The following is a 15,417-nucleotide window of genomic DNA, read 5'->3' on the forward strand; positions in this document are numbered from 1 at the left end:
AGGCGCAAACCGGAAATGAAAAAGTCCACTTCGAACCGCACTTGGCAGTCAGCCTGAAGTCAAACAGGATCAGGCCGGCGAGATGTTGTTCGATAAAGACTCATTAAAGAGTTTATACAAATAATTTAACACGAGATATATAGGACTGGATGCTTTAGAATGGAGTTTTGACGAAATAAAGGATCGTGTCCACTTTACTCGGCAACTTCACCTTTGATCCAACGTGACAATTGTCACGCAATTGAAACATTATGCTTTTCCTCAAGACAGTATCGAGATAAAAAACAAAAACCTCATTGGCTTGAAAAAGAATTAAACGCTATTAAATACTGGTCATTATTCTTGTACATCTTATGTTGAAGCCATCAAAAGAGCCCTTCCTACACCAGAACCATTAGGCGGTACGATTCCTACAACTGATTTGCATCATGCAAATTCGTGACCTCTGGCCACAGTGTATCGCAAAGCTTTATGTTTTGCCGGCACGTTTCTGAATTACCCAGATTTTTTATTACATATTATTTTAGTATAAGGACCAAACTTTGTGCCAGCATGTAGTTTGACATGATGCCACACATACCAAGACACGTTTTGAAGGTTTGAAGCTGGTCGATTTTTCGCTTTTTGCAACAAGCATTTGACAGCACTTAGTTAAAAAATCATGTGAATTTTAAAATTAAACCAAAGCTCCTTAAAATGCCACATATAAAAGTCACATTAATTATACTTTGAAGTAAAAACACCCCCGATTTCTTACGAAACATCCTCCTTTAGTACTAGCACGCTAAAGTTGCTCAATTTTACTGTATTTTTTGCATAATTAATTAGGTAAAAACCTGAATTTTCGTTTTTCCCCATTTCCTCGAACACATTTTATTTTTCAAACTTTGAAATATTTTTTTTTAATATATCTCTCTAAAGGGGTTTTCCAGGCAAATTATCAGAATTTTCGATTTTTTTAGCCTGGCCAGCAATTCTCGATATTTACAGTCACGGCCTCTTAAGCAGTATTTTTAATTACTGTTATCATGGCTGTTTTTAGTTACAAGATCTAAACTGGCATAATTTTGTCTTAATTCAATGAGACAATGGTTCAAGAAATAGCTTTCGCAGGTGACGAAGTTTCACTTTCTTATTCAAACCTTTACTTCCGTTTTTCAGAACTGGTAAAAGCCTGGGTACGATTTGTACACCTGCTTCCTCAATAACTTCCTGCGGAAGCGAACAAGGGGAGTACCCTACTTTCGAGCCTCAAAATATTTTCTAAATATACCCAGTGACAACTCTAGTAACTGTTAAAAGCGATCAGGTCTCAATCAAGGAATTCAGTTTGTCTGTGGAAGTCGATCAAGGCAAAAAGCTCATATTTCACGATTGTTCTGAAGTATCCTAAAAACAGAGTATGGATCAGCTCGAAAGCGATACTCATTTTTCTGTTAACAATGAACTTGGTTCCTACGAAACCCAAAAACTGAAGTTGTCGTTGAAAGAATGTATGGCTGATGCGGCATCCACGAAATGCGCAGAGAACGGCGTGGTTCAAACTCTGGAATACTTAGGAGAAATGGAAAGAGAACGTATCGTCTCTCCAGCCAAATTTGGGTCGATGGAAACGGCGCTTGAAACAGTTTCACCCAGTGATATTACTAATTTTGAAGAAGGTATGTAAACTGAGGCACTTCACTACTAAGAAAAGCGAAACCTTTATAGGTTTTAGGATGGAGATTACGCTGTCAGTATTTGCTTGATGTTTCTTTCGTCAAGAATCCTATTATTCGATCATCGTTAGCCCAGCCCGGAAAATTATTTGGAATGCTGTCTATCCTGTGTTTTAAACCATTATAGATCCGATTAATACATGTAGTTGTGCCTCAGACAAAATTAAAGGGTTCCGTGCACCTCGATTACCCGGATTCCTCAACTATCCGGACTTTTTCTCTGGTCCCAATTTTCTGATGAATAATTGTTAATGTTAAATATTCGTAGCCATATTCTTTTTAAAACTGCAGCGTTGAAGAGTGAAGTAAAGGCGATGTTCTTCTTTAAAACAAAATGACTTACTTCGACATTTTAGGCCAAAGTAAAAACATTTTTTATTACTCTTAATTGTTAATACACAAGTGTATAGGGGTACTCACAACGGACAGTGAAGATGTAGGCCAATTTTTTTCAAAACGATTTGTAAATGTTTTGTTTCACGATTAAATGTCGCTTTCTTGATTAGTTCAGCTTTTGTTCCACATTAACATTCATATTCTCGATTATCCGGACCCTCGATTGTCCGGACTATGTCGTTTAGTACTAACGAGTCCGGATTGTCGAGGTTCGACTGTATTGACTTACCGTCGCAAACTCCAATTTTTCCTTAGAGCAAGAGGGTTCAAAAGCAATAAACTCCTGTGAGAAAGGCGAGTTTCAAATAGAGAAGACTGAGGAAAACATTCAACCAACAAACAAACAGGTATCATCGGAGGGAGCCGTGCTCTGTCAAATTATGGAGAAGGGCAATTTAGCCTTTGCACACAAGGATCCCCAACGCGTTGTTGGGACCAAGGCGAAACCCACTTCACCCTTGCCAAGAACTGACCATGGTAAGCAATTAAAGCTGACATTAGCAGCCGAACAAGTTAAGTCGAAAATCAATAGAAATGAATCTGGTAATAAGCTGAAGGAACATGTTAATGAGAATGGGACCTTGGAAAACAGTGGCTTTGAGAACGTTAAGACTAAGGAGACTGCTCTTTATAACACAGCGGCAGAAGTGATCACAAGGATACCAACCTGTCCCACTCGTTTCTTCGGATTTCAAGAAACATCAGATGAAGATGTAGTCACTCATAGTACCAAACAAATCAAAACCAATTTGCAAGATTCCCAAGAGATGGTAGCTAACAAAACTTTATGCAAAGGGGGTATGTGACTAATTACTTTCCTTTAGTATATGTTGCATAATTATTTTTTGCTAATAGCATGTAGTCAGAATGTACAACTAGATTACAACTGAGTGCATGATACATAAACAAAAAATTTTCTCAAGACTGGTCAACAGTTCACTGGACTGCATGATATGTTACCAAGGTAAAGAATGTCTATAGATTTGACTTTGAGTACTTTAAGTCAGTGCTCATCTTTTTCTCTCAATATAAGGAAACTAGAGCTCAATTTGAACTGAGGTGGACCATGATAAGGAAAGCAATATAAATACATGGTACTCTGACTTGAGGACTTAAAAAAACTGCTCATTGCCTCAGTCAGCTTTAAAAACAATTTGTTCACAATGTATTACTGAGGATAATGAATTTATAGATGAAACAATTTTTAATGTAATAGAAAAATCCGAGCCCCATCTGTCCCATCTGGGGCTCGGATTTTTCTATTAAATGAATTTATATGCGGCAAAAATGATATGTTTCAAGAAATATCTATTAGAAAAGAACAGCTATGTTGAATCTTGAAAAAGAGGTAAACCAACTTAAAATTTCAATATTGCGAGATGGCCTACCATGAACTGAAAGGAAAATTTTCAAGAGGAAATGGTCTGTAATTCAAACTGTCACCCCGTTTGAGTGAACTGCATGAGTCCACATTGCACCACAACCCTGAATAGTTCAATACCAATATTTCTTATCATTATTTAAATTATCCATTTGCAGAAATTGTGCCCGATGGGGGCAAGGATTCACCCTTGCATCCAACAGAAAACCTGTCTTTACTTTCAAATTGTTACAGTAAGGCAGGCTATTCAGTCTTGGTCAGTGATGGAAGTCTCTGTGAAATTACATCTGAAATGGGCCTTGTTGAGATGGAAAATGGAACTGCCTTTCAAATTGCTGTACAAAATAACAATGATTATGGTGAGTTACTGTACAAATAGGCAGTTAATAATTAGTGTTCATTGTTTTGAATGCCATATCATTCCACTGTGTCAGTTACACCTTACAATAATGGGTACAAGTTTCAGGGCATCTGACTGGATGTGGTGGTGTGGATCCGCATAATTCGCCCACTTCCGCATCCTTGGAGCATTTTTCCGCATAAAACTAGAAAATTTCTACATATAAGCGAGAAAGCAACTGCTTACCATCCTCAGAAGCAAAAATAGCGAAAAGATTGATCATTTTGAAGAAGTTATTCACCCAAAACAGCGACGAAAACACGTCTTTCGTTCGTAAACAATTTTAAACCGCCAGGCGTTCCATGCATCAGTCTGGTGATCAATGGGCCTGCGTTCAACTTTTGTTTTTGAGACTTCCGGTGTCCAGTTTTCCTCGTCCGATTTATTGGCTGGTTAATAAGTTTCGGACAGACTCAACGACGAAAAATAAGAAAAACTGCGTTGAACCATAGTTAATCGATGAACTATGGTTGAACGAAGACATACCTGTCCACGAATGGCAGCAAAAGGTCAAACATGTTGTAAAGGTCTAAAATTCTCGGTAAGACGTTAGCGTGTATTTTATACGTTGGAAAAAGCCAAGGGAGCAACTTTAGTAAGTTTTAGAAATTTCCGCATAATCTGGCGTCTTTTCCTCGTAATCGTCACTTTCGTCAGCATAATATTGCCGAAAATCTCCGCGTAATTTTCCATTTTTTTCCGCACCCTATCAGAGGCCCTGATTAGTTTGTACCATTGAAGAAGTAATAATAATAATAACAATAATAATAATAATAGTAATATTTAGTTCATTTAATATATAATGCACACATTTACAAAATTAGTCCTAAAACCATAAAATTTACTCTAAAAAACTTATAAGAAAAAAAAATAGCAACTTAACATACCTAGAAACAATAGGCTAAAAATTAAAAATATGCTGATGAATAGACCGGTTCACGCTCTTGAGTGCATGCTGGGTAATTAGGGCAAGCAAATCCAAAATGGCGGATACGAACAACACTCTTTTGCTCGATCTGAATACTTATAGTTCAATATAGAAGTCACAGCTACATTTTGAGCTCTTTATGTTATTGCCATCTCGCTCAAAAGTCGTTGACAGTTCAATATCCCAACAACACGATCATGGCCACGCACCTCGAAGATTTTTTGGAACTTTCATGTGGGGAATTGCAGTTTTATCTTAAACAGCGAGGTTTGCCCTCTGGAGGGACACACTCGGATCTTGCTGCTCGTGCTTTGGTAGCTTTTGAACATAAAACGCCTATTCGAGATTCGGCCGAAAGCCAAGCCAAGTCACTACAAAATGAACATGTAGAACTACTACGCACATGCGGTATAAAGGATCCGTTATCCATGGTCGATTGGGAGGACTGTGTAACAAAGTGGCCGCATACAAACATTGGTCAAATATTCTCGTTTATACTTGGAAAAAAAGCTTTCGACACTGACTATATTGGTCAATATAAAATCAGAAAAGCGTATTCATACTTTAAAAGTGGTTTTGTGCACACTGTATACTCAAAAACAATTCATGGACAAGACAAAGTTCTGTTGTTTGCATCTGTCACTCCATCTCAAAGAATTCGCGAAGAACCTCATAAAGTGTGGATAATTTGTAAATCTCCCGGTGAAATTCTTGGGGCATATTGTAGCTGTACAGCTGGATACAGTCAGTGCTGTAATCATGTCATAGCCCTTTTATATAAAGTTGAGTTTGCCAACCAGAAAGGTTTCACAGATCCTTCCTGCACAGATAAGGCATGTGTGTGGAATAATACTAGCAAGAAAGACATCCAACCCATGAAATTAAAGGACATGGTGTTCCAAAGCCACAAGGTAGTCAAAGAAAACCCAAGTTATGCTATTAATAGCAAGGAAAAACAGAACTTTGATCCTCGGCCAGAATCCTTGAGGGTTGTTACCGAAGAAAGCAAGCAAAAGTTTCTAGCTTCTCTTCGAAACATAAATCCTGATGCTGTCATCCATATTTCATATGCACCACCAACTTCTGATGATGTTCCCCCATCACTACAAATTATAGCTGATGATATATCCTCTAAAAACAATGGTGTAGATGCTGATGAATTAGTGAGACAATTTCTGGAACAATTATCTTTCAATGACAGTAGCATTAAAGAATTAGAAAAGGCCACAAGGGATCAGGCTAACTCCAGTATATGGAAAGAGCAAAGAAAAGGTAGAATAACTGCATCTCATTTTCATGAAGTATACACAAAGACAAAAACAATTCTTAGAAAAAGAAAGCCAAATTGCAAAGTAACACCTCTTCTTGAGCGAATTTTAGATTGTACCGATCTGTCAATGATACCTGCCATTAAATGGGGAAGAGAACATGAGAGAGATGCTGCTGCATCATTCTTTGCACAAGAATCCAAAAAACACAAAAATGCAAAGCTTCAGACTTGTGGCTTGTTTATATCTAAAACTTACCCTTTTGTGGGAGCTACCCCAGATGGTATTTTTCACTGCGATTGCTGTGGTCATTCTTGTATTGAGTATAAATGTCCATACTCACTTGCAGACATGAAATTTGATGAGCATTGGAACAATACAACTTATCTAGAATTAGTGAATGGGAATATCATGCTCAAGAGAACCCACAGTTATTATTACCAGATACAAGGACAAATGGCCCTAACAGGATGTCCTAAAACCTTTTTTGTTGTTTGGACTCCACTTAGTGGTGCTCATATTGAAATTATTGAGTTTGATTTAAAACTGTGGCAAGATATCATACCAAATCTAACAATTTTTTTCAAGACTTATGTTGCTAGGGTGTTGCTAGGTACTAGGCCTATTTATTATTGTGCTGTCTGTGAAAAACCCTGTCTTGAGCCAGATGAAATTGAATGTGATGATGAAAACAGTGTTCAGTGTGAATGTTGTATGCTATGGTTTCACTGGGCCTGCTCAAATTTTGAACAAGAATCAACATTCATTTGCAGATTTTGCAATGAACAAGCAATAGATAATGATTAAAATTATAGAGTGGAAGCAATATGACCTCAACAAACTACTAAATAGTACAAAATAGTGCGGATGAAACCAAAACATTATAGTATTTAGTATTACTAAAGTTTCAAAGTTATTGTTTGAACATTGTTGTAGCTATATACAAACATGTTTGTGTAATTCCATAAAGGAATTGTATTCTAGAAGATGTGTAAATAAACTTGACTACCATAGCTTATAACCTGTGAGAAAATTGAATGGGAACATTTTGGACTGGTACAAAATGCAAACATAATTGATGAAATGAAATCTATGTACTCAAAGGCTTTTTCATATTACATATTGCTGCACAAATGATGATTATGTCATCCAAATGGGAAAGAATGCTAATGGGAATTTCTTGCTTTAACATAGCAAAGTCTTTAATTCGCTTGATAGCCTGCTCGACATAAATCCGTACATTAGCAATAAGTGATGTGTTCCTAACATCAGCACCTGACATCTGGAGATTGGAATGCTTGGAGGGTGGAATTGTTAGAGAACATTGGTAGTATGCTAACAGGTCATGAATCTTGAATCCCCTGTCTGCCATAACTTGGTCATGTGGCTGAAGATAGTTTAAGAAACCACTGTTTTCTACAATAAAAACATCAGATGACCTCCCACTGAAGGTCTCAGAGACAAATGATATGTGGCCATTTGGTGTTATCCCTATCAAAAACTTTAACGTGTAGTGTTGTTTGTAATTTGACCAACACATTGCCGCATTCTCTAAGCTTGATGGGGTTTCAGAGAATAGTTCTGTGCAGTCAATGATGACTCTACACTTTCTGTAATATCGTCGAAACATATCAGGCATATTTCTTTGAATTAAATACCTATCTGGCCAGGAAATCATCCACTTTAATTCTTTAGACATCAGCTTAACCCAAGTGGTAAAGACAGAGCTGACAGTCGCCTCGGAAACTTTGAACCTTAAAGCCAGATCAAATACAAAGAGTCCTAGCTTGATTCGCATCATGGTTAGCAAAAACTCTTGCTCCAAGGTTAGAGCTCTCTGTACATTATTTGACCTGGGCTTGGTGGTGTCCTTCAAAGCACTTTCTTTGTCTCCTTTCCAGTAGTGCATACACATGGCTTTTTCAAAGAGTGTATTAAACATCAATTGAAATGTTTCTACGTTAGGGAATCCAGTGAAACGCTGGACATCTTGCTCTGTTGTTAAATCAGCAAACTTCATACTTCCGTATGTTAGCGGATTTATTATCAAGCATTGAGTTCCTTCTTCTTTGAAGCTTGAGTTATTGGATGCCTCAGCAGTAGAGACAACTTCGTGTCTTGCCACAAGCTTTCTTTTCTTGGGTGAAGGTTTGTTAGAGTCACTTGGCACCATATACAAAGTTGGAGTTGGTGAGGAGTACGTTGGCTTTCCATATTGAAAGTGATTCGAACAAACAGTCTTGTAGTTGCCGGGTTCGAATCCAACAAGTCCTTTGGATATGCTGGCAATCCATTGGGCTCTTTTCTTTGGATCCTTCGGAATAAAATGCCAGCGAAGATTTTCGACATGTGACCGTTTCACTATCTTTTTTGGATATCTTGAGTCGTTGTTACAACCTCCAACACAACATCGGTAGTTAACCATTATATATCTTATTTTTTGACGCATTAAAATCGAAAATTTGCTTGCCCTAATTACCCAGCATGCACTCAAGAGCGTGAACCGGTCTATTTAGTAAAAAAGGAAGGTCTTGAGTTTTTTCTTAAATAACAAAGTGTACTTGATTGTCTTATTTCCAACAGAATAGTGTTCCAAATCTTTGTGATCTTTCTTGAATCTTTCTGTTGTTGTTGTTGAGTAAAAAAATTTTCATCTAGCAACGGGCTTACCTTATTAAATTAATTGTAAGGTGGAGATGTTCAATCTTTTTTATAATTAACAATTATTCGCCTCAGATTCGGTGAGTATCGTCGAATAATCCCCAAGACTAAGTCGAGGGGATTATTCGACAATATTCACTGAACCTGAGGCAAATAATTGTTTTAGTATAATTTCAGAGCTGAACAACAGAGAATTTTCTGAAATCATAACATTTTAGTAACATTTATTACCATTTTATTTTAACATTTTATATAACCTGCGTGGAGCGGTTTATATAGCATCATATAAGGAACTGCTCGACCATTCAGATTGCTAGAAACTCTTTGCTCAGCTCTGAAATTATACTAACTAGAATTATAACCTCAATACATGACAAAAATGATTTATCAACTAAAACAGCTCACAAAAAATATGAAAATACAGTCGAAACTCTTGTAAGTGGACACCCCTCGGGACGGGATAAAAATGTCTGTAACTGGAGCTGGCCGCTTACGAGAATAGTTCTCATAAGTGGCCACTAGAGGTGTTGGGGATAGATGGCCGCTTACAAGGGCTTGCCCAGCTAACAATAAATATTGGTATACAAAAAAATACTGCAGTATCAAATGACACTTTTGTTTTATTGTGCCCTATACAATCCTATGATAATGACAAATAATTGAACAGTATTCCAGTCACAAGCGCATATGCTTCAAAATGTAACCGGACATGGATGATGACAAAACAAACATTGAAATATTCACGTGCACTTCACATGCACCTCCACCAATGTAATCTATTGCATAACTTGCACTTATTGCAAAAAGATTTACATCGGCGAAACAGGCAGAAGACTAGGTGACCGATTCCGAGAACACCTTCGTGACGTGGAGAGGAATGACAAGGACACATCGAAACCAGTCACTAGACATTTTAATTTACCTAATCATTCTAAGCAACATATGGCAATCTGCGGTCTTTCCTTACACTTAGGTAGCACGGAAAGCCGTAAAACTCTTGAACAAAAGCTCATCTTTCACACCAGCAGTCTAAATCTCACAGGTATCAAGGAACGCTTTTCATTCCATTAATTTGTTTTTCTCGTTGCCATGTTCCCACTAACAACGTAGCTCCATTTTCTGCCTTTAAAAGCACACACAACCCACAATTCCTCTATTTGCTCCGACGAAGGGCTAACGATCAAAACGTCAGCTTTTATAATCGTAATGGTGGCCAATTTACCATTTCAACTTTGTTGATATATTCAAATTAAACATTGACAGAAATACCGTACTGTAATTACTGTAAAATCATTGTGACGAACGGCAATGTAAAATGGTTGATTGATAAAAACAAGATACTGAACAGAGGTTGTTGATTTTCTTTCGGGTGTCTGCTTACGAGAGCTTAAAACAAAGAAAAAGTCTAAGTCATAATCCCTGAAAGTGTCTGCGGCCGCTTACGGGAATGTCTGCTTACGAGAATGTAAAAATACAGAGTTTGTATGGAAGTTAAAACAGGGTTTCAAACAAGGCGGCCATAAGTAGAGCTGTCTCCTCACGAGTGTCCGTTAAGAGAGCTTCAACTGTATGCAACAAGAGAAAAAGAAGTAATTTAATCAACATATTTCTGGTTGAATTTTAAATTACTGATATTTTTGTGATCATGATTTGTATTTATAATTTAATTCTTTCTACTGTTTTTTTTTTTTTTTTGAAGCTGTGGAAGTGGACGTCACATTCAGTGGCAGGTTTCTTGGGTTTTGGACTGTGGATGCTCGGCAGTCATATCCTCTGATCATCGAGGGTTCTGCTTGGGAGAATGGCAAGCTAACATTTATTAGTGAGCCATCTGAAACTGAGCATGGGGTGCTTTCAGAGCCAAATGGAAAATTAGAATTGGAATTTAAGCCTGAGGCAATGCTGCTGTTTGTTAGGCATTTAGGAACAGAGAAAAGACATGAAGTACTGTTGACTGATTTCAAGTTGGCAACTGTCAGTGACCTCAGAGATGAGATTAACCAAACACTGTGGGACCAACTTGGGTGTATTACTTGTTTGATTAAAGATGGAGAAGTTCTTGATGAACTGCAGTTCATAAGGTAATTGCTATCAACAATTAAACTTTTAAATAGAAAGAAAACAATAACAGTTATGATCATAGTAATTGTAATGATGATAGGAATTGGCCCTGAAATATAGCCTCTTTAGAAGAGTAATCAGGCCTGCATTCATACACAATCACAATTGATTCCAAGAGGCAACATCCAATGGATAAATTTATTTTCATTTCAACACTGTGGTCTACTCCCTGGAAATATTAAGTTCCTTCTTGTTCTTTGTAGATCTTACTTTTTAAAGAATGGTGACATTATCGAAGTCCTAACCAGTGAGGAGCCAATACTGATAAAGTCCTGTCACATGGATCCCTTTACTCTCTGGGTTGATCCTCGCTATGATTCCATCGAGTCAGTGAGAGAAACAGTTGCCACAAAGATGAATGTCGACATTACTAGAGGAAACCTTTCCCTTCTACTTGATGGGGAACATATTGAGGAAAGGAGAGGCCTCCTAACCAAAGTATTCCTACAATCAAGAAAGCCAGTTTTAAAGGCCATAGTAGCTTGTAATTTCATAAACATCACTGTGCACCTTCCCAGTAAGGAAGCAAAGAGAGTTAGAATCTCCTGTTTTGCAACTGTAGATGAACTCAAGAGATGTCTCAATATACCAACCTCTGGTACCTTGCTCAAGGTTGGTGACAGAGAGATTCAAGAAGGCAGTGGTCTGAAAGAGCTTTATGACCTTGGAATAAGAGATGAATCAGAGGTGATGGTGACCTTTCCCACCGAAAGCAGAGCAAGTTCTTGCGGGTAAAAAAAAAAATTTGTTAAGTTAAAGGTATACTGCTTTTAATTTCATGATATCAATTATATTCACAATTATAATGTCACCTTTTCACCAATACAAGGTTTAACAATACAAAGGACATCTTAAAATCTTAAGTAAAGTTACACATTGCTGCAGTAGAAATCTTAAAAAAAGTTCTAAAGATGTGTTTTGGGCAAGAGACATGGTGTTTTTCTCAGTTTTAATAACAGCTCACATTTTTTTCTTTAATTTTAGAGACCCAAGCCATGAATCAATCCCAGAAGAACTGGCTGAAAATGAATCTCATTCTCCATCATCACACATCCTGGGTCGCTCATCTGGTAATTTTTAACCCACTACAGTCTTTTCAAATACAGAATCAAAAGAACTGAATGGATAAAGATCAATAGTGTTACAGCTAAACATAGTCATCTAATAGTAATCATGTCACTGTGAAAAGTCTTTAATTATCCCTTTCACTCTATGGAGTAACCAAAGAGTAACTATGTCCTATTACATCATCACCACACTGTCAACCAGAAAGTGATGGCAAGAAAAGAAAACTTTGATGAGAGAGTATGGCCTGGCAGAGGGTAAAAAAATGAATTGAGATTTTAATCCATAATTAATATTTGATAATTAATAATTAATTTAGTGATAAATTGAGATTTTAATCATTATCCTGGCTTGTAACAATTTCATTTGTTTGTGAAGGATAATTTTTTTATCCTCACAATGATGTTAATATTATCAGTTGTTATTATTTATCATATCCTTAAGTAAATATCTTCTCATTTAACTCAATGGTCTCATGACAGTTTGTTTAACTGAGGGGTATATTAAATGTTCTTCAAAATACTGTGTGATACCACACAGTCTTAAGTAATTTATTTCCGTGTGATTTGTTTCCAGAATTTAACCCTTTCCCAGAGGACATGTATGGAATTTCAGGTCACTTCAACAACATGGTAAATAAACATTTTCATGTATCATCCTCAGGCCATCCCCTTTTGTTGGTTTAGCATTGAATGTGTTTCCTGATATTGGGTAGGTTGGTTGGATTGAAAAAAAGAAAAATCAAAACAAGTCTCTGAATAGGAGGCCTGGTACCCCAGCATCATTTAAATAAGTAAATATTTACACATTTGGATTAACAAAATGCACAATATTCTGCTAAAAAATATTCCTGATTTCGTTCCTGCAGTTTTTCTCTGTACCATTACTATGCTTATCTTTCAGATTAAAAGAATTACGTAAAGTGAAAAATAGTTTGAGTACATCCATCATTACTTTTTTTTTTTAAATTCCAAACACTTGGCTTCATCAGTCGGACAACTCTAAAAGGAGAAAAAAAAAGAGGATGGCCTTCATTAGATTTTTATTGAGCAAGTCTTCCTCCCCATAACTTGTTTTTATTCACTGATTAATTTGCCAATTGGAAAGAGTTATTCCATACCCTCTAAGAAAACTATGCCTTCTTTGTTGAATGATATACTTGCAGGAGTGGATAGGAGAGGATGAGTCTTTTTGTGGCTGTTATCAACTGGACAATAGGAAAAGAAGATTCACAAAGAATAGATTGAAGTCAGTCACTCTGGTTGTTCAACTGTGCTCTAGAAGGCGAGAGTTATCTGGATATTGTCCAAGTACATAAGGACCATACTTGGAGATCGACATTAACTCAATTTCATGCAGGAGGAGAGCCAAAGCCCTATGTAGACATTTGCTAGAGGGCTTCATTTTAGTATGAAACACATAGCAGGCAGGGAAAAACTAATTAAACTTTTGAGGGCTAATACAATTTAACCTTGAGATCATGCATCCAGTTTCATTATACATTTTCATGTATATGATCTTAACAGTGCACATCCCTTCTTATCATGGTTCACATGTACCTTGCTAATTGGCTTGGTACGCCAATGATTTATGTAGATCCCTATGCTTGTTTCCATACAAATCACTATCACCACCTATTCACCAAAACAATGATTATGTGCTGGGGATAGGAAACTATCTACCTTCACATAGCTTTTCTGATTTCTTAAAAATTATGAGAAAAGGAAATGCGAATTCCCACAGGAAATTAAGAGATGTAGAGGTGAAAAATCTCTCAGAGTAAGAAATGTTGAAAATGAAAGTTTTTTTTCCCTGAAAGAAACAGATGCAGTACTAGAAACACCACTAATTTGAAGTAGTTCTGGTCTGTTGATACAACAGAATTCTATGATCTGTTGTTTTTTACGTGTATATTTATACCGAGGCTGTTGTTTAGTTGAAACACACGAGGCTGTTGTTTAGTTGAAACACAAAAGCTCCAGCTTACCTGGTACATATTAATACAAACATCACAATTTAATATTATTTCTTAACTTAATTCTCAACTGTTTTTTCTTGCTGACCTCTAGATCTGTGTCGCAAATGCTGTCTTGCAGCATAACTGAGAACCACACTGCAGCCAGATTGATATCAGCCTCTTGTATGTTTTAATTGCTTGAGAAAAAAAAAAACAAAGACAGTTCAAGATATGGAAACATCTGTGGTTTTTGAGTCACGCTGTGTACTGAAGATGTCACGCAACCAACTTGTTCCCATGCATCCCCCTGTTGGGACAATTTTTCGATTGCGAATGTACGGTTTTTTAGACAGTAATTTGTAAGTTGTTTATGATTGCCTGAAAAAAGTTTTGTAAGTAAATGAGTGGTGGATGATGGGTGATGTATTGTTTCAAAAATTCAATTATTTAACAGTTGATTTCTCTAAAATGCATATTTATCTGTATCATGCGTATTAAACTTGAATTTTACGTTAGCAGGAGGGGATACATAAAATAAAAAGTAATAAAATAATATGTACTTATTGACTGAGTGGGATGGCCGGACGGGAAAATATTTGGCTCGAGGTCATGACGTACGGACTGTAGTCTCCTTGCAATTTTCATTCAGAATCAGAAAACCCTTTCGAACTGATTTTGTGCTCTTAAAAAATCATCATCTCATAGGAACTTGACTTTGGAGGTAATAAATGAGTTTTTGATCGAACGATCGTTTAAGGAAGGAAAACAAATAGCCGTCTTTGATCGGCTCAGTTTGACTGACTGCTTAAAAGATTTATCTATTTATCTATCTTTTTTTTTTTCGGCTTGTCGATTAAATTTGCTTCCTGTGTCGAGGAAACTAAACACTGCTTTGGACCTTTAATGTTTACGTGCATATTTTTAGTTACTTGCCTTGCTCATAGATAGTAGAGGGGAATATGCCTTGCTCGTTAAAAAAGTGTCTGATAAAACTAGGGGTTTGGCGTATATCCAGATCGGTATTTAAAACGTGAATTGAAAATTTCCACATAAATGTGTTACCGATGATTTGATCAACCTCAGCAAGAAATTTCCGTTAGCTTTTGCGAAAACAAAGGATAGAAATGCTTTTAATTAAGTCGTCAATAAGCATTTAAACGATGTGGTTTCTCGTGAGAAATGTCACTTTCTTGTCAAGTGCCGAGACCATGTCCACATCAACAAGAAAGAAAAAAAGAAAGAAACTGAAAGAAAAAATTACCGTACAAAATATAGAGTCACAATCATTGTTACTCCTGGTGATTTGATATAATACCTTTATAAAACAAGCCTGTTACAAGTATTCCAAATGGTTGTCTCTCGTGTTTCCTGATTTTCGGCGGGCCTGGATATTTTTTCATCATAAGACTAGGCATTGGTTGGTAACTCGAATCCGCGACAAATTTTTAACTACATTTATTTTGTCATGCCGTCTTGGTTTGTACTTGATTACAATTTGATTTCCTTTTTCGGGTATGGGGCT

The 15,417-nt window shown here is 36.7% G+C and overlaps 1 protein-coding gene and 1 long non-coding RNA gene across 3 annotated transcripts; one reads left to right on the forward strand and one right to left on the reverse strand.

Moving 5' to 3' along the window:
• The first annotated feature begins 1,240 nt into the window (after positions 1-1,240).
• On the forward strand, positions 1,241-14,780 carry LOC111339564 (uncharacterized). 2 transcript variants are annotated; one of them, XM_088734812.1, is made up of 10 exons: positions 1,241-1,661; positions 2,370-2,912; positions 3,654-3,854; positions 9,726-9,794; positions 10,452-10,833; positions 11,077-11,604; positions 11,858-11,943; positions 12,515-12,570; positions 13,104-13,222; positions 14,008-14,780. In XM_088734812.1, exons 1-10 carry the CDS (start codon positions 1,403-1,405, stop codon positions 14,087-14,089), a joined length of 2,325 nt encoding a protein of 774 aa, XP_088590938.1. In that variant the 5' UTR covers positions 1,241-1,402; the 3' UTR covers positions 14,090-14,780. The 2 variants fall into 2 exon arrangements, with proteins under 2 accessions (XP_088590938.1, XP_022801977.2); XM_022946242.2 differs by lacking the exon at positions 9,726-9,794 and having other exon boundaries at positions 1,244-1,661.
• LOC148721975 (uncharacterized) lies at positions 2,077-4,285 on the reverse strand. The gene is made up of 2 exons (XR_015992144.1): positions 4,082-4,285; positions 2,077-3,830 (listed from the first exon to the last, which is right to left on the reverse strand). It is a non-coding gene; the product is annotated as an uncharacterized LOC148721975 (long non-coding RNA).
• Positions 14,781-15,417: the final 637 nt, after the last annotated feature.

This window comes from Stylophora pistillata, chromosome 10 (assembly GCF_964205215.1).
Source record: "Stylophora pistillata chromosome 10, jaStyPist1.2, whole genome shotgun sequence".
Classification (NCBI taxonomy): Eukaryota; Metazoa; Cnidaria; class Anthozoa; order Scleractinia; family Pocilloporidae; genus Stylophora; species Stylophora pistillata.

Coding starts and splice junctions, on each gene's coding strand:
- LOC111339564 (XM_088734812.1), top strand. CDS start 1,403: ATGGATCAGCTCGAAAGCGATACTCATTTTTCTGTTAACAATGAACTT. Junction 11,944..12,514: donor CATCCTGGGTCGCTCATCTG/GTAATTTTTAAC, acceptor ATTTGTTTCCAG/AATTTAACCCTTTCCCAGAG. Junction 12,571..13,103: donor CAGGTCACTTCAACAACATG/GTAAATAAACAT, acceptor ATATACTTGCAG/GAGTGGATAGGAGAGGATGA.